Consider the following 24,340-nt stretch of genomic DNA (forward strand, 5'->3'; position numbering starts at 1 on the left):
GCAGCCCGTGTCCTCTCCCGCACCAAACTCCGTGACCCCATCTCCCACACTCTCGACCAACTCCATTGGTTCCCTATCCTTCAGAGAATCCAGTTCAAGATCCTGGTCCTCACCTACAAAGCCCTCTATGGCCTCACCCCACCCTACCTCTGCGACCTCCTAACCCTCTACCAACCCTCCGCTCAGCCGGTTCCTGTCTGCTCCACGACCCCCGACCCACCCGCCCAGAGCCTTCAGCCACTCCGCCCCCAACCTCTGGAATTCCATCCCCCAGTCACTCCGCCTCGCCCCCTCCTTAGCCTCCTTCAAGTCCCGCCTCAAGACCCTCCTCTTTGACCATGCCATCGGCCCCCTCCCTTCCCTTCTCCCCCCCTGATCCCAGCTCGGGTCTGACATGCTGTACACTGTGCAGTGCCTTGGGACGTCCATTGCATTTTAAATAAGTGAATCTATGTGGATGAATGGCAAGTGCTTTACAAGGTTTGAGCTGAGAGCGAGATGATATTACCTTCCAGTTGATGAACAATTAGATACTGACATTTCAGATTTGTATCTCATGCCATTTTTAAATAGCGACATGGGATCTGATTAAAAAGAACCCTGGTTTCAAGTCTCATCCAGAACACAGTACCTCTGACAATTCAGCTCTCTCCTATTACCACATTCAAGTGTCAGCCTAGACTGTGAGCTCAAATTGTGACATAAGCTTGAACCCGCATCCTTAATCAGAGCTGCAGTACTACCAACCGAGGTGAACTAATACATGGACAGAAATGATGATTTGTTAAGCTCACCGATTCTCTCTCAGCGCTGCTTTCGAATGTCACCTAGACAGAGTTCCAAGTCTCCACGTGGAGCTTGAATCCACAACCTTTTGACTCAGAGACGAGAGGACTACCAACTTATCTTGGCTTAATCCATTTTGGGTCATTTCATAGTTCGGAATTAATTGCAATGTTTAAAACGTACCGTTCTTTGACCACCAGAAACACACAAGTCATTTTGTTAATGTGCAGTAACTTTATTTACATATTTAAGTGGGAAATCATTTCATAGAAATGGTTTTAAAACACTTCTATTACATTTTACATAAATAGTATTTAATTATAAACAATGCTAAACGCGCTCAAACGAGAAAATATTCAAGGTGCTTCTAAAGTTTTATCCAACCACAATCCCTTTGTGCTCAGACTTGGGCTAAGAACATTGTGCTGCTCTGAACCAATTGGTTGCAAGATAATGCGTGTGGAAGAAGGTACAACGCATGTGTCCAACACATGCATTGCACAATAGTCTAACAGCATTTGGATTACGGAGTATTTTTACTCCCAGTGACTATACCCCATCTAGAAAAGCAAGTTTTTATTAAAAAAATAGGTAGGGTAACATGAACACCTCTCTCCCTGTGTAACACTCCCTCCCAGAGACAATAGGAATGTTGCAGATCACCTATAGGTAAAGGACAGGCTGACATAGAATGCTTCATTGCACATATGATGGAAAACTGCAGATTGTTGAGAAAGAAGGTCTGTCAACTAAGCAAAGGATTCAAGATTTCATAATCCCAGACTCTGACCAGCAGAGAGTTAATTCAGAGTGTACAGTATTCCAGAGATTAGACTGTATGGTGTTTCAGAGTCGAAACCTGGCAGGCACAATGCATTGTTCTTTCAACAGTAGATCTGAGCACTTCACTCAGTCTCTTCCAGCAGTCTTTGTAGATTTTTTTGTATCTGAAGTCAAAGAAATAGAATTTTTTAAATGAATAACCTTCTTATACTAGCAGGATGTGCTCATTCATTCACCACAATGATGATCCAATTCTAAATGACCAAATTCATAAAATGCTCATTAGTTAATTCAGAACACTTATTTAAACACAATAAGGACCCTTTCCTTCAAAACAACATGTCATTGGTATGGAGTGTGGGGAAGAGAGAGAAAGAAGGTGGAAGATTTAGAGTCACGTTATTATATTGGCAGAATTAGGGCTGGGGGAGGGGAATTATTTTGCATTTTTTCAACAGATAGTGGCCCTAAAAATGTAAAAAAACAATCACTGTTGGTATGCTTTGATGCATATAAGGAAGAACGAGAGTGAGTAAGTGGTTTATATGCAGGTGTAGTTTCAAATTTGGGTCCACTTTCCATACACACAATATAAATCCTTGGAAGGGTAAGAAAGCTCGTAGTTAGTCACATTACACCAAGCGTTAATGATGAATTTACTCCGTTGTAATGTAGGAATTTTGCCCCACCCTTACTTTGACCTCTCATGTTGCGATGCAGTTCCATCAGCATTTCTCTGCTACTTTATAAGAACCTGATTTAGGATTCAATTTTAATGTAGAAATCCAGACAGCAAGTTTCATCATGAGGGAAAAAAATAACCTTCAAGTTAAATCCTGTTCTGACAGCAGCCCTGAATCACTGAATAGGAGTAATAAAAGTCTAATGGCAGACATTTGAGGCAGATTTCTAACAAGATATCTGAAGATTCTTGGTGGAACATTTTTTTTAGGTTTAGTTAACTATCTGTCGACAGAATGCAAAACATACCCCCTTACCCCTTCAGGAATCTTGCAAATGAATATTCACCATCCTCATATCAGTACATTTTCCTCCCTTCTCTTCCTCCCTTTCTGAAGACAATGACCATCTTTGAAGCACTGTTCAACTGGCATACTAAGCTGTCATGAGCAAGTCTGGACAGATACCATTGGAAGGTAAGTGGATCACTACCAAGATCCAACACATCCTTATCTGACTGTTTATAGTAACACAAGGAGCCAGAATCTTTGGCTGATAGCCTTCCCCCTTCCTAGCTTAAAGGTGCTGAAAGTCATTTTAGGAACCAAATTACTATCACAGCTAACTGCACAGCTCAAGGATCATTCAGGCCCGCATTGTACAGAACACACAATAACTGTAGGAATGAAGTTTTGTGGGAGGCCATCCTGGTTTTATTCATAAGTAGATAGGTTTTATTTAAAAAAAGCAACTCACTTTTTCCAATTTTGCGAGATTTTCCGTTAATTCGTCGTAGATCATGTCAGTATTAACTTGGAGCTGCAGTCCCATGTCACGCCGAGAGAACAAGCTGCACAAATCAGAGTGAAGTATACTTAATAAAAATAATCACTCCTTAAGTATTTTTGTAGGACATTTTCTTGGATAGTTTTAATAAAGTTCTATCAGACTTATTTTTGTGGTGAAACTGAAGTTTTTTTTAAAAACAGAAAACATTTGGTCATTACCAAGTTGCCATATTCAACATTTAGTACAAACTTTTACAACAGAAGGAAATTAAAAAAACACGAGTGACTTTTTGGGGTTTCAGTACTTATCAGCCAACCACATTACATGTACCTTTCTCCTTACCATAAATAACAATTAATCATTGGTAAACAGTGAGAACTTACTATATATTTAATGTTTTGTTATCAAATTGTTTAAACATTGAATTCACTATGAATGCATTAGTGAATATGAATACATTATTTAGAAAGTCATAACTGCTTATTGAGGAACACCACAAATTTAACCTCAGTAAGAACCCAATCTGGGTAAACTATTCATTCAAAGCCATATTCATTGTACATCGTTCAGAAAAAGTGGGCAGGAAGCTCTCTGCCAGTAACCAGAATGGTCATTTGCACAGAATAAAGAAACAATCCAGATAAGCACTTCCACCTTTCTCCAGAAGAGGATCAACTTTTTAGGAATGCTCGGATTACCGCACCATGTAAATACAATGCATTTACTTTTATATAAACGCCTTTCACGTGAGGAGGGCATCTCAAAGCATTTTACAGAGGTGGCTAGGCACCCAAGCTGGAGATTGGGGGAGGGGGGGGGAGAGGGGCAGAGCTGAAGAAGGTGGGGAAGGCAGATGACTGAAAGTGCAGTCAAAGAGAGGGCTGTGAAAGTAGGAGGGTGGGGGCAAGTTAGATATTTACGATGTACAATACTGTATATTGTATAGACTCAGTGCAACAACTGGTTCTAATATGGAGGAGCTATGAGAATTAACTTGTGATTTTCTGTGTGTAGCTGAACGTTTGATTCAGTTCTTTTAAACACTTTTTTAAAAAAATCACAGCTTCATTACAAAGCTTTACGTGCCTCAGTTACTACACTGAAGAGGAAATCCACGAGTCAAGGAAAGTAAATACTGAGGCAGCAGGTTTTAAGGCTACACAAGATCGTGAGATACACATGCGTGAGATACACATGCATCAGTGAATGGAATTCCATAATTACAGAACACAAAATGTCTTGCTGTCTCATGGGAATGATCTACTTTTGTCTACAAATACAGTCACTACACAGAGACATTGTCAAAGTGATAAGGGGCTATATAAATTGCAAAGGTTATTTTCAGCACAGTTTGTACAGGTTGGTGTGATGTATGTACTCCTGATCCCCACTCAGATTATTTAAGGAATCCTTCTTAGAAATTATGGCATAATGCATCAGACAAGAGGCAGTGTTTCCCAAAGCTGCATTTCTTCATTTGTCACATAATATCGCATTTGATATTGTGCCTTATCACATGTCGAGACAAAGATCACAAAAAGCTTCACAGAATTTTACTGTGAAACGTAGTGCTGGTGCAAATGAACACGACAGCTAATTCACACACAGTAGTGACCCACAAACACAAGAGACAACATTCCAGAATTCTAAAAATGAGCACTTAAAAACTGGTAAATCAGTTATGCTCACTTTGCAGTTGGAGGGCAGTTAGTACTAGAGGCCATTAATTTCATGTGAGGCACTAGTCAGCATTGCAATCAAAACTGTTCCAGGGAAGAGGTCAAACACCCCATCAATCCTTATTATTGACCGGACTTACAATCATTCCTGTGCTTTCAGTTTTTAAAAAAGCCTGGTTACAAAAGCAAAACAAAATAAACAGAGGCAGCTTCGCCAACTGGAAGGGAGCACTTACTCTTTGTGATGGTCCTGGTACTCTGGTAACGTTCCCATTGAGGCCAGGCGCTGCTCCAAAGCAATTATCTTTAAGCCCATGTAGCAAGAGGAGATAACCAATATAACAACCCTGTAAAACAGAGCAATCCTCTAACTTTGTGTTGCTTGGTGCAGTAAAATAAACAGATTCCTATGCAACTTTACACATGTTCAGAAGCTATTTAAGTTCAACATTTCACATTTGCAGTAGTAGCTATTGTATCCAGCAACACCTTTTTCTGAAGACCAGATTTATAGTCTGTTCCCGGTTTTAAATCAGCCATCCAGCTAATAACAAAAAAAAAGGTAATTTAGACTATTTCCCTCACACTTGATACAAGACAACAGCCTGGCTCAATTGGTAAAAATCTTGCCTCCATATCGGAAGGTTGTGGGTTCAAGCCCCATATCCCAGAGATCGAGCTCAAAGTCTAGGCTGACATTCCATTTCCAAGGTCGGGCAGCACTACATTGTAAATATGGCTCAAATTGTAGCAGTCTTGCCTCCAGACTAGAGGATTCAAACTCCACATCAAGACCCAAACTCAATGTAGACTGACATCAGATTGTACTGGGCAAGTGCTGCATTTCTGGGGTTTGGGTGAGAAATTTAGTTTCTCTCTGCCTGGATATTTGTGGAGTCCTGTAGCTCAGTGGTTAGAGCACTCGCTTTGCAAGCGAGAGACCTGAGTTCAATTCCAGGCAGGGCGAAACCTTGGGCAAGTTTCCTTACTCCACACGCCTAATAATAATCCCTCCAAAAAAAACAATAATAAATTGGTCATTTTCAATCTACGACTGTTTGTGGGACATTGCTGTGCGCAATTTGGCTGCCGCGTTCGCCCACAAATATACAGTCAATTCACTTTACAGTGTGTTCTGTGAAGCGCTTTGGGACGTCCTCCCGACGTGAAAAGCGCTATATCAAATGCAAGGATTATTATTATTATTATTATTAAAGCTTTTTGAATGAAGAGAACTACTTCCTCCTGCTGTCCTGGAGATGTGCCCTGTTTTTAGTGACCCTTCAAATTCTATTTTCTCTCACACACAGAGACTGTCAGGAATCTTGTATCCTAGCCAGTAAACCAAGACCACTGCTAATTCAATTTTAATAACCATTAATTTCTAATCAGATGATTTGTGGGATTATTCTAATAAAACTGATGTATGTTTGCCATCTCCATTTCCACCAAAGTTTCACTTATTTAAAATGCAATGGATTGACTCAAACAAAGTGGGATTTGGGGGGGGTTGGGGATTTTTCAGGAATCAAGTAAATGAGTGTTACGTTTCCCTCCAACTACGCCCTCCTCAGTTTTGCCAGTGCCAGGATCAAGAACTCCTTGATCAGGTGTGGCAGAATGAATGCCCAATGACTCAACCACGATTTACAGAATCCAGCATTTCCCACAATAGTCATCTTTGTGACCGCTTGGTAGGACTGACCCATTTTGACTAGTTTTGTGCTTCAGGTCTAAGCCTCATCAGAACCTGGCTCGAGACGGTACAAACCACACTGATTTTATAAAGATCCATTTACAACTCCAGAAGGAAATAAAGCTTCATTCCATAGGGGATAGATTCAAAGGCTGAGACAAGAGCTGGAACAGCAACTGCCTAACTTTAATCCAAGAAGCTGCAAAAACTCTGTAGCACCTCTCCAGCTGTATTGCAAAATAAATGAAGATCATACTCACACGATCAGGTAGAGCCCCAACAAGCTATTCACAGAGATGTATTGCAATACATCGTTGGGCTTGGCTTTGTCTGAAACATCCCACACCACTGAATGTTCTGCAAGGAGGAGAAGATCAGAAAGATTTGCTTCATCAAGAAAAAGGGATCACGTACGAGAAGCTATCAATAATTAGGGGTTGGAGGAAAGGAAAAATAAACAGTATTTTAAGGACACAGCAATACTTTGCTAATTGTTCACTCACTCTGAGTTTGTATACATTGCCAATGGCAAAAGTCACAGAATCCTTCAGTGAGATCGAACCAAACTCCTAATCTTGTATGTCAGACATTAATACCTTACTTTGTTTTTAAAAGGAGCACCACGCAAAAATACAATTTGATCTTTCATTCGATGCCTATCATTTGGGGAGCCACTGTTAAACTACGTAAGTTAACATAGTTGCAAAACTCTGAAATTTTTTGATTCTAACTTTCTTGTGAAAGTTGCCTTTTTGTCACATTATCTATGTTTTGTGGCTGGGAGCAAGCTCTTTTGTTTTCTTCAGTAACTGAAGCTGAAAGTCTATACAATGTCGCTTTTTTGGTTCTTTATACTGTTGGTCGCTAGTATGAGTGGGTCAGTCATGGTATGAACTCTGCCCCAGGGATCATTCCCCCAGTATTCTCAACACAACATCTGGTGTAAATGAAACTTAACAATAAAAAGCATCTTGCTTCAGAACAAAAGCTCCCACAGTGCAGCCTGGTGCTGGCATCTATTACAAGTGTGGCCCTTTGAAGTTTCCCATTACTGATTTTTTTTTAAAAAAAATGAAAATTTCAAAACGATTTCATACGTTTTTAAAGAAATGAAATGTATCAAAATAAGTAACCACTGAAGCTAACTTTCTACAGTGCATTTTCTGAGTTTCTTTAAACCAGAAAGTGAGGTTTAAAGTCAGGAATAAGGGGCAACATAAACATCGCTTCATACCACAAAACATCCCGAGGATACAACTCCTCCAAGGAATTCCAAGAATAACCTGCTGACTCAAGATAAGAGCAAAATTCTCCCAAGTCAGTATAACATACAGGATTTCTGCAAGAGATAAGCTTTATGTACTGAAGCTTTTTTTAAAAAAACTGAAATCCCAGAAAATGTATCTTTCAAAGTTTAAGAAACAATTGCCTTGTTTCCTCATTTACATGAATTAGAAAGCAATTTAAATCAGAGACATCTACTCCACATACAAAGGACATCACATACATAGGTGCAGAAACCTACAAACACTTAGCTAAAAGTGAACCATGTACTTTGCTAGACATTAGGTCACATACCAAGACATTAGAGAAGGATGTCTTTCGCCGGGTCCTGGCCAACAATCCCCCAAATAAAATCAGTTATTCACTGAATGGCCATTTGTGAGACATTGATGTATGCAAATTAGCTGGCAGATTCTTCCCAAAATACAGTCATACCACTTTACAGCATATCTTGTTAAGTGCATCGAGATGTTTCCACCTAAGGCATCGAATGCATAAATAATTATAATGTGTATTGTGTAACCCGATTATATACATGGATGAGAGGAAACAAAAAGTGAACTTTTGTAGAAAAGAATCCATTTCGCAATACATGCATCAAGTCACAAGGTAACTAACTGGAAATCATACATAAGAGATAGCAATGTTGAAATGGGTTTTGGGCCGTCCCATTAACCTGAGTCACTGCAATAACATCAGGCTCAGAAAATTCTCTTGAATGTAAAGACTTGGTGAACTCCTCTCACTGAATGAATTGCCAACAGAACTCACTATTCTCGTGGCGAATGTTTCTCTTTGTTTCGGTTGTGTCTTTTACTTGGACATCAGCTGACACAGGAATGTCAACATTCTTTGCGATTTTCAGCAGGGTTTGGGTCTCGGCAATAGACTCTGTTGAAAAAGAGATTCAGTTACTTGTAGTAGCTCATGCTGCAAAGTATAAAAGCTGCATTCGGAATATGTGAAAGATTGCTGCAATCTGGAGTGTGAATTTTGTACAGTTTGTACAATTCAGGGTAGCAATGCAACACACCCAGAGCATAAACAAACAACCCAATAACTTTGGCTGCATTGTTGAATATTCCAATCGCATCTGAGATTACTTGATTTAGAGATCAGACCACTTACGTATCAAGCAAACACTGAACTATCCAACCCTTGGGATGACCCTTTGACATGAAAGGCACAATCTAAATGTAAATTTGTTGTTGAAGGACTTTACAGGACAGTATGGAATACCAAGAAAATTGGAAAGGAGGAAAGTGACTAAAAGGGATGGTCGATTTGAAAAGGGTTTTGAAGACCGGGAGAGAAGGTGCAAGCCAGTGCAAGTTCTGGAGAGCAGGATCATCAGCTAATTCAAGGTATTCAAGCAGTCTTACTAAAAATGGCAGTCAGTAAGTTTATAACTTCAATTATACCTCTTGTGGGTTTCAAGAGGGAAGTGACCATGTACTAAAGATAGAGGCTTTAATGTGTATGGGGATATGGCAAGCAGGATTGAATGAACACCTTGCTTTGAGAGCTGGTGAAAAGTCAATGGGCCAAATGGCCTCCAATTTATATGAATGATCTACATAAATGATCTGGACTTGGGTATAGCAAGCACCATTTCCAAGTTTGCGGACGACACAAAGTTAGGTAGGGTGGTAAACAATGAGAAGGAGAGGAGCCAACTGCAGGAAAACATAGACAGAATGGTAAAATGGGCAGACACATGGCAGATGAGTTTCAATGTAGAGAAATGCGAAGTAATGCATTTTGTTAGAAAGAATGAGGGGAGGCAATACAGGCTGGTAATACAATCTTAAAGGGGGTAAAAGAACAGAGAGACCTGGGGGTGCAGGTAAATGAATCCTTGAAGGTGGCAGGACAGGTAGATAAGGCTGTAAAAAGGGCAAATGGGATTCTAGGCTTTATAAATAGGGGCATAGAGTACAAGAGTCAGGAGGTTATGATTAACCTATATAAAACACTGGTTAGGCCTCAGTTAGAATACTGAGCCCAGTTCTGGGCACCACACTATAGGAAGGATGTTAAGGCATTGGAAAGGGTGCAGAGGAGATTTACAAGTATGGTACCAGGAATGAGGGACCTTGATCATGAGGAAAGGCGAGTGAGGCTGGGATTATCCTCATTGGAGCAGAGAAGGTTACGAGGAGACCTAATAGAGGTCTTCAAAATCATGAGGGGATTTGATAGGTTAGAAAGGGAAAAACTGTTTCCACTGGTGGGTGTGTCGGTGACTCGAGGTCACAGATTCAAAATAGTTTCTAAAAGAAGCAGAGGGGAGGTGAGAAGAATTTTTTTCACGCAGCGAGTTGTTCCAATCTGGAATGCATTGCCTGAAAGAGCGGTCGAGGCCGATTCGATAACTACTTTTAAAAACGCGGTGGACGGGTATTTGAGGAGGACGGGTTTGCAGGGTTATGGGGAAAGGGCTGGGGAGTGGGATTGGCATTAATTGCTCTATTCAAAGAGCCAGCACAGACTCGATGGGCCGAATGGCCTCTTTTTGTGCTGTACGATTCTATGATTCTATGAATTTACTGACCTTGAGAATTTTCAGACTCTGGGGTTTGAGACCCAGAGCAACTGGACTGCTCCAACCCTCGTCTTCTGCGCACGTCCAGATCAGACAGATCTTCAATATTAAAATCCTTTTTTATAATAAAAAAAGGAAACAAAGGGTTATGAATAGGATAAATATTTGAAGGGAAACAATATGTAGGGAAAGAACAGCAAATCGGGTTTAGAATGAATAACTCTAACCCCAGATTGGCTTGATAATTTTTGGGGCATATTCTGACAATCTGAGAAAGCCAGAAGCAGCAGGTGTAACCTGGTACCTGAGCCAGTGGTTTACCAATAAATCACTAAAGCCAACCTTGCCCAGCTCCACATTCCCCAGCGGATCGAGTTCAAGAAATTCATCCTAACCTTTAAATCTCTCCATGGTCTTTCCCTACCCGAACTCTGTCACCTCCTCAAACCTTACCAACCTAGCCACTCCATCCATTCAGTGGCCCCAGCCTGGTTCACAGCATCCCTTGCCCCTCCAACAGTGTTTGGGCTTTCAGCGCATTTGCCCCCACTCTCTGGAAATCCATCCCAGAGTCCTTACAACTTGCCCCTTCCCTCACCTCTTTCAAGGTCTGCCTCAAGACCTTCCTCTAACTGCACTTTCAGTCACTTTATCCCTTCACCCCCCCCCCCCACCATGCATCCCCAATGCGAACCCTGGATTGTTCAATGCCTAGAGATGTTCTCCCTATGTGAAAGGTGCTATGCAAATTTACATTGTATTGGAGTCAGCTAGTTTCAGACTATAAAATGGAGCAGGATCAAATAGTTTTTGTAAGTTAAAATCTTCTTTTAACAATTCTTATCCTATTCTTCTCTGACAATGCAAGCTAAACGTAGGCAGTGTTTGCATACGATACATTCAACCTTAAAGAATGTCTTTACAATAATAATCATCCTTATATTTGATTACTTTTCACATCAGGAGGATGTCTCAAAGCGCTTCACAGGGCATCCTGTAAAGAGCTTTGACTATTTTGTAGGTGAATGTGGCAGCCATTTTGCACATAGCAATGGCCCACAAACAGCCAAGATGAGAATGACCAATTATATTTGGGGGCTTCTGGTAGAAACTCCCTTCTGTTTTCAAAAGTTTTGCTACGGGATCTTTAACATCCACGCGAATAAACAGACGGGACTTCGGTTTAACTTCTCATCTGAAGGACAGCACTGCAGCACATTCCAGCACTGTATTCGAGTGTTAGCCTAGAATAAGTTCAAAGTCCAGACTTGAAACTTGAACCCACAATCTTCCAACTCGGAGGTGAGAGTGCTGAGCCAGGCTGACACCCTAAGGTCACTAATACACATTATCATAAAGTAGCAACTCTTGGCATAGCTGATCAGATGATGAACACGTAGCAAACCTGGAAGTGGAGACCGTGAGGAACTGTGCGTTCCAACTTACCAGAGGTAATGATGTTGGTCGTTCTGTTCGGAAGCTGCTCACAACAGAAGAGGTTATTGTACTGCTATCGTCATATTTCCCCTAATGTGAAACACACAAGATATTATATTTGGTTAAAAACACCTGTATAATTTAGGTGAAAATAAATCTAAAGAAATAGTATAAAATTGAATTCTAGACAAGAGTTAAGTAATGTGAGTAGCTTTATTTAAACCCCTCAGAGTGAAGTTCATGCCGGCATTTTCAATAGCTCAGTGAATCGCTTGTTATAAGGCCAGGAAAGTCTCGGAGCTGATTGTCATCTGTGCTCAATTAGTTCTCTCAGACAGCTTAGCAGTAGTGGTGTGGCTCAATTGGAGTTTGACAAACATAATAATAATCCTTGCATTTGACCTGATCACATCTTTGAGACTCCACAAAGAGCTTCACAGGATATACTGTAAAGTGAATTGACTGTATATTTTGTGGGCGAAACGTGGCAGCCAATTGCACACAGTAGTGTCCCACAAATGGTCTTAGAATCGAACCCAGGTCATCTCGCTTGTGAGGCGAGCGCTCTAACCACTCCACAAACATGAAGCTTCTCTCACTCCACCCCCACAAAAAAAATGTATATTGACTGTCTAATGTACTCATTATTTGGAAAGCAAAGCAATTATTGTTCCTCCAGGTCCCGCCTTCCAGACTTTGGATTTGGTATCAAGCATCTGAACAGATTCATTCCTATAATGTCTACCTATAAAATAAACTTATATTGCGCCTTTCATGTTGACAGGACAATGTCACTCATGCCAACAAGTTGTATCTGTATAAGTTTTATGAAGGCAACAATAACTTCGCAGACCTAGTTACAATGCAACACTAAGCAAACACCTACTGAAATGGTACAGATCGCATAGATGGGTCAAGAGTAGCTCAACACATTGTACTTTCTAAATTTTTCACTAAATATCACAGGAATACCTATACCTTAAGGATTCTGGCTAAATAGGGCAAGATAACGAACATGCTATTGGTGAACACACATAACCAAAACATATTTTTCTCACATCCTCTACCCTTAATTTTAAAGCATACTAACCTCTAGATGCACACATACAGATTTCAGCAGTTTATAGGTTGCATCTCTGGACAGGAACGACACAAAAAAGTGCTGAAAAGGAAGAGTTTAAAAGAGTGTTAGCCAGTCTAAAAGGTATCTAATGAACTCTATCAAGTATTGGCCAGAATCGGTTGGGTTATTTCCATGACTACTTACTTTCTCAAGTTCTGTTGATATGCAGAGAGCATTTGGCACCAGCAAGGCAGTTTTCTGTTTCTTAACTTGAATCACAGTGGAGACGGGTATTGTAATCTGAAATGAAGATTGTGAAAAAAAATTAAAAGTTGAAGTTAACATTCCTAATTGGATATGGTCTTAAGATCTAAACATTAAAATTAAATATCAGAAACAGAACCCACCCCCTCCCCAGCTTTCGAAGACTCCGACATACATACATCTCCACAGGATTCGGTCCTTGCCCAATTCAGCATTGGTGCAGGTGCAAAAAATGTCTTTCAGCTGTACGTGAAACGGATAAACTTCAACAAAAGGCAGAAAGCTTGCTCTTGCTCTATAGTCAAGGCATTTCTACAAGGTACAGCTAATCTTTCTGGCTGGAAGCAGTTTGTAATAGGGTCTATTATAGCCACCATGTGTAATTGCAGAGGGAATTATGAGTATCTTAAGATGTTTTTTCCAGGAGTCTTGGTAACATCAAATAGCCAAATTGCTAAATGAAAATGTTGTGCATCAATGCAAAGCCAGGTATAATTTCAGAAATTAATAGAATACTTTGCATACATCAACACATTGAATGCAAATTAGACCTCCAAAGTAGATTTCAGTAACATTATACCTGGTTCAATATTTTCATATGATCACGTTCAACCTGATCTCCCTTTTACTTGAAGGCAACTGTTGTAGAAATTTTCTACCAAGTGTTGCCAATTTGAATCCCCCTACCCCCCCCCTGAAATAAAATGCAAATAAGCACTCCAAACCTTAATATCTCTGCCAAAGACCTTTGAATGAAAGCAGATCCAGTTCTGAGACACAAAAAGTTTCCCTTGGTACAGGATGTCTTTATGCAAGGCACAAGTGAAACCTACAAAACAGATTAGGGGTTATTTTAAAGTTTTAACAACAGCAAGTAAACCTGCAATTGCTTGGAATTTTCTGAGCCCATTCTCACTTGACCCAATTGGATTACAATCTTCGACTAAACATCTCCTTTGGCCACAAACCAACTTCACAGAAGTCAGAAATCAGACTGGTCATTTGAGCAGTGAGACAGCTGAGCGGAAATATCAAGTCCTACATGTAGCCAGATTAATCTTGTATTTTTCCAAATGTGTCCAGGGTATGCGACCGAAGCTGTGCGGGTGACCATTTCCTATGTAATCAGCAAGTCTACTCTTTGGATGTTCCCAGAGATGCCTGGTCTTTGATCAGCATTAGCCCCAGCTCAGATCAGGAATGCAGAGGAGAATGTTAGCAAGTGGCAGAAAGGAATCCAATGTTTTGCTGCTCTGTGGTTTGGATCTATATGCAAAAATTGTAACTATTTACAAAACCAGAGTTACAGGATTCCATCGTGGGGCAGGTTGAAATCAGTTGCCTGTTCCACTCCCCACTACCCATCTTCACCCCCCACACATAGAAAGGGCAACAACATCTTTAGTTACAAAATCTGTATGGATCAATCGTATGCTACAAGGTTTTTACTACTCACTTTGTTTTAGTACTTCCTCCTTTGGAACATTCTTAAAAAGTTTGTGATACGTTGCATTTGTCTTTGATAGCTGTAAGGGAAAGAAAATAGTAAATGAGACATCTTCCTTCTCCCAATCATGTTTAAAATCTCCCTGGATTAAAAGGGTTACATAATAATAATAATAATCCGTGTATTTGATATAGAGCCTTATCACTTCTTCGAGACATCTCAAAGCGCTTCACAGAATATACTGATTCTATATTTTGTGGGTGAAACACAGCAGCCAATTGTGCACAGCAATATCCCACAAACTGTTGTGGATTGAAGAGATCAATTTATTATTAATAATTTTTGAAGGAATTATTACCCCCGGAAAAGTGACCCGCCAATCGACTAACAACCAGGTTCCTACTTAGTGCTAGGTAAACAGAGGCACGTGGTGTAAGGGAACTTGCCCAACATTTTGCGCTGTCGTGGATCGCTTGCAGGTCTCTCGCTTGCGAGGCGAGTGCTCTAACCACTAAGCTGCAACATCTGGGAAAGTGACAAATTCGGGTCGAAATCAGGTGTGCACACATGTGTGCTAAATGTGGGATGTCTTTGCTGAAAACAATTTTCCAGTTGTAAAACACCAGTAATGTTACCATCTATCTTAGAAGTGTCCCCCACACCCACCACTAATTGACCAAAGAGAGAAGATGGAAATCCCACCTTTCCCAGTTCTCTCAAAGGTGCTGACATACATCTTCAGTCTGTCCTTAGCCAAGTTGACATTGGTGCAGGTGCAACAAAAGTCTTCGATTTGCATGTTAAAAGCAGATCTCAGTCTTGTGTTAACCAAACACTATTTGCATAAACAGACATTGGTCCTGTTCTCATTGGACATCCATCTTAACCAGCAGAGCATAGTGGGAATGGAACCCAGAGATGCTGAAGCCAAATGTACTTGAAATTGATCCGTTCTGTAATAGGGAGTAAGTGGAGCCTGGCATGGACAAAGGTGAGGGGGGAGCAGAGTTTGGCACTGGCAAGAATACTGGCGACAGAGCTATGGAGATAAACAAGGTGGGCATTTTAAAAAGGCAGGTGTTTCAGCTGTGTTAGATGTTAAGTATGGTTGGAGATGGGTGATGTGGCGGAGAAGTGGTCTTATTCAAGGCCTGGATGTGGGATAGGAAGAACAATTGGAGATTGAACCCGATACGTAGGTTAGGCACAGGTTCAGCGAGTCTGATGGATAGGCCAAGGTGTTAAAAGTCAGAGCCATATACCAAACTGGCAGACTCTGCTGAGTTTGTCAATATACACTCACATTGTTGTATTTTCAGAGCATTTTGAAAATTTTGTTTTACATGAAAATTACGTTACAAGTTCTTAACCTCCATCTCCTCCCAAATTAAAGGTTTGAGATAAATGTGCCATCAAATCTAAGTTTATTTTTAAAAGAAAGCTTGATAAAGGTTCACATTTATGTACCAAACATTTATGTGAAGATTTAATGGTACTTCTTTGAGGTGTGTGTATTGAGTCATATTTCATAGCAGTGCCAGTTTAAGCAACATTCACATGATTCCAATTATAATAATCTTTGCATTTGATATAGCGCCTTATCACGTCTTCTGAACTAATATCCGTAGAAATTAAAGCCAGTAATTGAATGGGATTTACTTTAAGTGCTGGAATGCTATATAAATACAAGTTGTTGTTAGATACATGATGATAATAATCCTTACATTTGATATAGCGCTTTATCATGCCTTCGAGACGTCTCAAAGCGCTTCACTGAATATACTGAAAAGTGAATTGACTGAATATTTTGTGGGCGAAACCTGGAAGCCAATTGCGCACAGCAGTGTCCCATAAACAGTCGTGGAATGAAGTGACCAATTTATTATTATTATTTTTTTGAAGGAATTATTGCCCCCGGAAAAGCGATCCGCCAATCAACTAACAACCGGGTTCCTTCTTACTGCTAGGTAAACAGAGGCATGTGGAGTAATGAAACTTGCTCAACATTTTACCCTGCCGGGAATCAAACCCAGGTCTCTCGCTTGCGAGGCGAATGCTCTAACCACTGAGCTACAGGACTCCACATTTATTGCATGGATTAAAAGATTCAATATTTTACAGAGATAAACAGTGCAGAAAATCCCAGATTCCTTTACTGATCTGTGCTGAGTTATATTGCATTTTATAGTATTCCAGCAGTACAATACCTTACCAACCTGTGGAGTTTGTCACATTTACACTTAGGCTGACCCCACCACTCCAGAGAACTGGATATGTGCAAGTTCACACTTGTGTTTTTAATTAAAGACAAGCAGTCCANTTTTTTTCAGACAGAATTTGAGGAGAAAAGTACTCCAGTTTTGTTTTGAATAGCCAATGCTTTCCCATGTCCCCTAAAAATATTCTTTATAGTGCTTTATTACTTTGGTAATTAGATATTTAGCACCAGAAAGCATGGTTTTGACATCTGAATTCAACAGAATCATTTTTTTCCCCAGCCATTCGTAAAGTGTAAAAACCCTTTAATAATTCACTGATATTATTACCTAGCACAAGTTTCTTACAGATGGGCTCGAGAATGAAGCCAAGAACAGGCACCGCATGAAATCTTAACACACGTTCAGAAAAACTAACTTAGGAAAATAAATACTTTTATTGCATGAGGATATTGTGCTCAGCCTCCACACTCTGGGAATTTCTAATCTTAGTCTTTCTGATATGGGAAGGAACAGTAATCACTCAGCCAGTCAGACTGCGAGTAGCACTCTCAGAGGCCAGTGTGTAGGCCCACCACATTAGGGTATACATGATCTGAGAGAGCAGAGATTAGGGGAAGAGTTGAGAGTTATTTAAGAGATCATAAAAAGTTTTAAAATACTCACATTAGATAATGACTTTTTGCGTTCAAGTTTTGGCTCGTACACTGTAGAACTTGTTGGGTACACAGCATCATAAGTCTTGGATCTAAAAATGGAGAGTTTCATATTATATCCAAGCCACTCATTAGCACGTTTGCTCAACCTCTACTAATTTAAAGTGCACAGGACTTCCTTGTTGAATACCATTTGTATATACACTGCTCTATTCAACAGCATGGTATGCAAAGTTTCAGGAATGCAAAACATAATGAAATCATATATGCAATGGGCAGGGTTTCTAGTCTAAATAGGTTGTGAAAGTCTCGACATCATCCCGATAGATATGCAGATTTCCCAATTTGTTTCATTTCCTGACAACACAATGCCTCTGATGCAACTATGTACTTTTCATTGCTGGAATAAACATTGTGCTGTCAATCATCTATGAAATGGCCAGGTATTTCACAATCAATGGAGGCGTGTGGCTACATTTTGCATTTTACTACCAGAATTCTTTAATAAGGAATCCTATTAGAATTCCCATCAACTCCGTAAGTAAACAAACAAAAATTACATTTGTATAGTGTCTTTCATGTTGGGAGGACATCACAAGGCGGAAGCAGAAAAGTCAGAGCAGAGTTCCTGCCTATTGATAAGATAATAATCCTTGTATTTGATATAATAATAATAATCCTTGCATTTGATATAGCGCTTTTCACGTCTTCTCGACGACGCAAAGCACTTCACGGAATATGCTGTAAAGTGAATTGACCGTACATTTGTGGGCGAAACACAGCAGCCAATTGCGCACAGCAGTGTCCCACAAACAATCGTGGATTGAAAATGACCAATTTATTATTGTTTTGTTTTTTGGAGGGATCATTATTAGGCGTGTGGAGTAAGGAAACTTGCCCAAGGTTTCGCCCTGCCTGGAATTGAACCCAGGTGTCTCGCTTGCATGGCGAGTGCTCTAACCACTGAGCTACAGGACTCCGTATATAGTAACTTATCACGTGTTTGAGACATCTCAAAGTGTTTCTCAGAATATACTGTAAATCAATCCGAATTACCAGAGGGTGTGCGATTTGGATTTAGTTCAGAATTGTAAATTAGATCAATATAATAATACCAATAATAACAATAACACTTGCATTTGATATAGCACCTTGTCATATCGTTGAGATATCTCAAAGCATTTCACAGAATATATGGTAAAGTTAATTGACTATGTATTTTGTGGGAGAAAACAACACCAGCAACATCACTACCTCAGGTTAATAATGATTAACTTAAATGTTTAAGTTCCTCTTCTCTCCCCACCCCCCCACCACCAATCAAGTATTGATTTTAAAAGACGTACAAATACAATTTACATTTATATCAAGCCTTTCTTGTCAGGAGGGTGTCTCAAAGTGCTGAACAGTGCTGGCTGAGCATCCGAACTGGGAGTAGGAGCCCAGATGTTAAGATTGTAAGAAGCAATATACATTTATAAACTACAGAGGTATGGGGAAAAGGGAAGAATTAAAAGGATTGCTCTTAACAGAGCCAGCAAAGCCAAATGGCTTTCTTCAGTACTATATATTTCTATGGTTCTACATGGAACATGCCTTTCGTATTCAGTTCACCCAAAGCTTTGCTGCCTTAGAAAAAAGAGCTGACAGGAGCAAGCTAAGATAGGCAGAGATAATAAATCAAATAAAACATTGTTTACCAACAAGCTTGTAAGGGGCTAAACTACCTGCTGATTTCTGCTAATGGTAACAGTAGAACTATGCTGCACTTATTCAACTGCGGCGGGGAAAATAATTAGTTTGGCTTGTATCCCATCCCTGCAGGAGAGGCAAACAAATGGCAGTTGCGAGCTTAACACTGTAAATAAAGCTCCCAGGTACAAGAGTCCATAGCACCAGATGGCAATGCCTCCTCTAGTGCGAGATTCTGATCTTGCACTCTGCATTTCTCCTATGGCTCTATGCCATCAAGTCATTGGAAGCTTAGGGCTCCCTCTGCCTCCTTGTCCTCCTCAACCTCTCTGGTGCCTTCGACACTGTCGACCACTCCATCCTCATACACCGCCTCTCCTCTCTACTCAATCTTCGAGGACCTGTCCTTGCCTGGTTCGATTCCTATCAGGAATCAAGAACCTCGGTGTTCTGTTCAACCCTGAGCTGTCCTTTCTTCCCCACATCCGCGCCACAATTGGCATCGCCTTCCACCACCTCCGGAACATCGCCAGACTACGGCACTACCTCACCCCTCACGCTGCTGAAACACTGGTCCACGCCTTTATCACCTCAAGGCTGGACTACGGGAACTCTCTCCTCGTCGGCCTTCCCGGCACCTCCGTCCACAAGCTGCAGGTCATTCAGAACTCTGCAGCTCGTGTACTCTCCCGCACCAGGCTTCGCGACCACATCGCTCCCACCCTCGCTCACCTCCACTGGCTCCTCATCCCCCAGAGGATCAAATTCAAGATCCTCATCCTCACCTACAAGGCATTCACGGCTTTGCTCCCTCCTACCTCTCCGACCTACTATCCTCCTACTTACCTGCCCGTACCCTCCGTTCCTCTGGTCCACATCCCCCGCCCTAACCGCCCTACCACCGGTGGCCGGGCTTTCAGCCTCTCAGCCCCTAGGCTCTGGAACTCCATCCCCCAGTGCCTTCGCCTTGCTTCCTCCCTTTCCTCCTTCAAGGCCGGTCTCAAGACCTTTCTCTTCAACCGTGCCTTCACCTCCCCTCTCGACTCTCTACCCCCTCCTCGCTCCCTCCCTTCCCTCCCCTCACCCTGACCATTTCCCCCCTGCTCGGGTCCCGACCCAACTGTCCAGCGCCTTGGGACGTCCTTCCAACGTGAAAGGCGTTATACAAATGCAATCTTGTTATTGTTGTTGTAGTACAATGCAGTACCTCAATTGCTGTGTTTGTATCATGCCTTATAGTAATAATAATCCTTGCTTATCACGTCTTTGAGACATCTCAATGCCCTTCACAGAATATACTCTAAAGTGAATTGACTGGATATTTTGTGGGCGAAACACGGCAGCCAATTGCACACAGCCGTGTCCAGTTGTGGAGTGAGTGATCAAATTATAANTTTTTTTAAATACATTTTTCTTTTTTCAAAAAAGGGATTATTACCCCTAGAAAAGCGATCCTTCAATCGACTAACAACCAGGTTCCTACTTACTGCTAAATAGACTCATGTGGAGCAAGGAAACATGCCTAATGTTTCGCCTTGCCCAGCAATCAAACCCTTGCCACTTTTGAGGTGTGCGTTCTAACCACTAAGCTACAAGATTCCACTTCTTAAATATAGCTTTAGAAGCAAATCAGATTGCATAGCATAAGGATTAAGCATGAGAAAAATAGTCAAAGAGGTTTTCCCAAATTATTTATTATAGCAAAGTACGTCACACTGCACAAGATCTAACAACCTGCTTTTCAAGCTCTACCCAGTTTTCTTCCATTTATACCCAAATACAAATTGTGGAGTCCTGTAGCTCAGTGGTTAGAGCACTTGCTTTGCAAGTGAGAGACCTCAGTTCGATTCCCGGCAGGGGGAAACCTTGGGCAAGTTTCCTTACTCCACATGCCTAATAATAATCCCTCAAAAAAAAAATAATAAATTGGTCACTTCAATCCACGACTGTTTGTGAGACACTGCTATGCGCAATTGGCTGCCACATTTCACCCACAAATATACAGTCAATTCACTTTACGGTCTATTCTGTGAAGCGCTTTGAGATGTCTAGAAGACGTGAGAAGCGATATATCAAATGCAAGGATTATTATTATTATTAAATTAAGCAAAACACTTTAACTGGCAATTTGTCCTTTAGGTAACAACAGGTTTGCGAAATGTATTGACTAGCACAAATGGAGATTACTTTTGTTAAATGGACCCATGTCACACTGACCTACACGAACTCCACTCAAACACAATCTACTTCTGGAGTGAAGTTCCCACACGTTAGAGAATTTGAATAAGGNTTTTTTTTAATTTAAAAAATCCCTTTCTTTTAAAAAAAATTGCAGTTTAGATCCAAATTGGTCCATTCAAAAGGCGCCCAATGATAGAAAGACTCCAAATAAGGCTGAGCCTGGCCTCATCCCTTCAATATTGCTATAACATGGAGTGAGTCAGACCAGATGAATGTGGACCACAAGACCAGGAAATGTGTTTCTCTGTAGCTTCACATAATTGAAAGGAAAAACAGATTAAAACACATGTTAAAAGAGTTGGAGAAAAGAACCTAAGAGCAAATTAGTCGCATAGACTCACTCACAAATCTGGAAGCAAGTAGTACAGAGAGCGAAAACTTTACACTTGCCCTCTTTGAATCTTGCTCACTGTGGACATAGTACATCTCTGAGCATGTGCACCTGAGCACAAGTGGAGCTCTACTACCAAGTGCCGAACACAAACATAGACATTAAGAGCTGGGAGTATCACAGGCTTGAAACATAAGTTGTAAAATAGCTATAAAGTCCTATTGACTTTGGCTGTAGAAAGTAACTTTATTAGCATGGGTTTGATTTCACAATAATCTCAAGATAGCTCAAGACAAAGACTAAAAATTTAGCAATGGATTAACTGTAATTACAGTCCTACGCTTTTATGTCGACATCGCAGTGATCGAGCAGATTGCAGAACAAGATTTTAAGTCCTGTCAATCACTGTCAGTTGAGGTGTATGCTGGTAGTTGTAGTCAGGGCACGCACTGAGCAGCTGTACCACAGTTCCCAGAGGAATCCTCCCTTGTGTTCCTTCGCATGTGCCACATGCCGCAAAGCTCAAGTGGTGCGTTTCAACGCTTCATTTTGATCGATAAATACACGTTGGTGACCCTGACACAGCGCGGGGAGGCAAGGGTTAAAACATGTCTGTCAACAGTAAAAAACAATGTTCAACGATGTTTGAAGGACTTGAAAACTTGCCAAAATTCATGTCAATGTCAACATATACGGTAAGTTTAACATGTTCCTATATAGGGAAGAGCCCGGGACTTTAAATATATTTGCCAACATACACAGGATATTGCTAAATGGGTTCAAGCTAAACGGGTTCTTGCATCTTATCATGTCTTATCATGCCTTATCATGTCTTCGAGATGTCTCAAAGCACTTCACAGAATATACTCTATAGTGAATTGACTGTATACAACAACAACAAGATTCGATTTATAGAGCGCCTTTCACGTCGGGAGGACGTCCCAAGGCGCTGTACAGTTGGGTCAGGACCCGAGCAGGGGGGAAATGGTCAGGGTGAGGGGAGGGAAGGGAGGGAGTGAGGAGGGGGTAGAGAGTCGAGAGGGGAGCTGAAGGCACGGTCAAAGAGAAAGGTCTTGAGACCGGCCTTGAAGGAGGAAAGGGAGGAGGCGGCGAAGGCACTGGGGGATAGAGTTCCAGAGCCTCGGGGCTGAGAGGCTGAAGGCCCGGCCACCGATAGTAGGGCGGTTGGGGCGGGGGGAGCAGACCGGAGCCAGAGGAACAGAGGATACGAGCAGGTAGGTAGGGGGATAGTAGGTCGGAGAGGTAGGAGGGAGCAAGGCCGTGAATGGCCTTGTAGGTGATGGTGAGGATCTTGAAATCGATCCTCTGGGGGATGGGGAGCCAGTGGAGGCAAGCGAGGGTGGGAGTGATGTGGTCCCGAAGCCTGGTGCGGGACAGTACACGAACTGCAGAGTTCTGAATGACCTGCAGCTTGTGGAGGGAGGTGGTGGGAAGGCCGGCGAGGAGAGAGTTCCCATAGTCCAGCCTTGAGGTGATAAAGGTGTGGACCAGGTTTCAGCAGCGTGAGGGGTGAGGTAGTGCCGTAGTCTGGCGATATTCCGGAGGTGATGGAAGGCGGTGCCAGTTGTGGCGCGGATATGAGGGAGAAAGGACAGCTCAGGGTCGAACAGAACCCCGACTGTATATATTGTGGGCCAAACACGGCAGCCAATTGCGCTCAGCAGTATCCCAGAAACAGTCATGGATTGAAGTGACTAATTTTTTTGTTTCTTGAAGGAGTTATTACTCCCGGAAAGCAATTCACCAATCGACTAGCAACCGGGTTCCTACTTGCTGCTAGGTAATCAGGGGCATGTGGAGTAAGGAAACTTGCCCAACATTTCACCCTGCCAGGGATCAAACCCAGGTCTCTTGCTTGCGAGGCGAGTGCTCTAACCACCGAGCGACAGGACTTCTATATTTCTCAATGCTACACACCTTAATGAACCTATAGCGTTCAACATGATCGTGGAGCATCAATATAAAGTTCCACTTCAGAGCACATGGAAAGCCCTTTGTCCACTGCCACAAACACAGCCAGCAGATCTCACAACATGTTGTGACATACAATATGTGTGGAGTCCTATAGCGAATTGGTTAGAGCAGTCGCTTCTCCAACGAAAGGAACCAGGTTCGATTCCTGGTTAGGGCGAAAGCTTAGGCAGGTTTCCTCACTCCACATGTCTCTGTTTACCTTGTAATAAGTAGAAACGCGGTTGTTAGTCGATTATCAGATGGCTTTCTGAGGGCAATAATCCCTTCAAATAAATAAATAATAGTTCACTCAATCCACAATTGTTTGTGGGACACGGCTGTGCGCAAATGACTGCTGCGTTACATCACAAAATACACAGTCAATTCACTTTACAGTATATTCTGTGAAGCAATTTGTGACGTCTCAACAACGTGTTAACGCACTGTATCAAATGCAAGGATAATTATTTTAATTATAAAATAATCCTAACCAAAACAGCTCAGTTGCTGCATACAGTGACTCATTCTCTTCCAAACAGTAAGGTTGTAAGAGGATTCGGTGGTGACACCTGTCCAGTTCATAATCAGCAGAGTAGTTTTTTTTCCCTAAACTAACCACTGGCAACAGAGCACCATTGTGCGCACAAAAAAACACCCATTTTTCTCCCACCCATTCCCAGGCCACTGCTGCTCTTGGCACTACCCTGCTCAGTAATGATGGGACCAGCTAAGCCAATATAGTACTAAGGGGGTAAATCTGGCATGCGATGTAATCA

General features: G+C 41.5%; 1 protein-coding gene across 1 annotated transcript in view; it reads right to left on the bottom strand.

Annotated features, from left to right (window-relative positions):
• Positions 1 to 1,005: 1,005 nt before the first annotated feature.
• gramd2b (GRAM domain containing 2B) overlaps positions 1,006 to 24,340 on the bottom strand; it is a 42,819-nt gene continuing 19,484 nt past the window's right edge. Inside the window, exons 3-14 of the mRNA XM_007899353.2 lie at positions 17,337 to 17,418; positions 14,464 to 14,533; positions 13,733 to 13,836; positions 12,948 to 13,043; positions 12,771 to 12,842; positions 11,690 to 11,770; positions 10,253 to 10,358; positions 8,470 to 8,589; positions 6,675 to 6,771; positions 4,955 to 5,065; positions 3,007 to 3,100; positions 1,006 to 1,733 (exon numbers count right to left, since the gene is read on the bottom strand). Coding sequence (XP_007897544.1) covers positions 1,692 to 1,733; positions 3,007 to 3,100; positions 4,955 to 5,065; positions 6,675 to 6,771; positions 8,470 to 8,589; positions 10,253 to 10,358; positions 11,690 to 11,770; positions 12,771 to 12,842; positions 12,948 to 13,043; positions 13,733 to 13,836; positions 14,464 to 14,533; positions 17,337 to 17,418 — 1,075 coding nt within the window. The 3' untranslated portion in view covers positions 1,006 to 1,691. The remainder of the gene's footprint in view (positions 1,734 to 3,006; positions 3,101 to 4,954; positions 5,066 to 6,674; positions 6,772 to 8,469; positions 8,590 to 10,252; positions 10,359 to 11,689; positions 11,771 to 12,770; positions 12,843 to 12,947; positions 13,044 to 13,732; positions 13,837 to 14,463; positions 14,534 to 17,336; positions 17,419 to 24,340) is intronic.

The sequence above is a fragment of the Callorhinchus milii genome, unplaced genomic scaffold, assembly GCF_018977255.1.
Source record: "Callorhinchus milii isolate IMCB2004 unplaced genomic scaffold, IMCB_Cmil_1.0 Scaffold1, whole genome shotgun sequence".
In the NCBI taxonomy this organism is placed as follows: Eukaryota; Metazoa; Chordata; class Chondrichthyes; order Chimaeriformes; family Callorhinchidae; genus Callorhinchus; species Callorhinchus milii.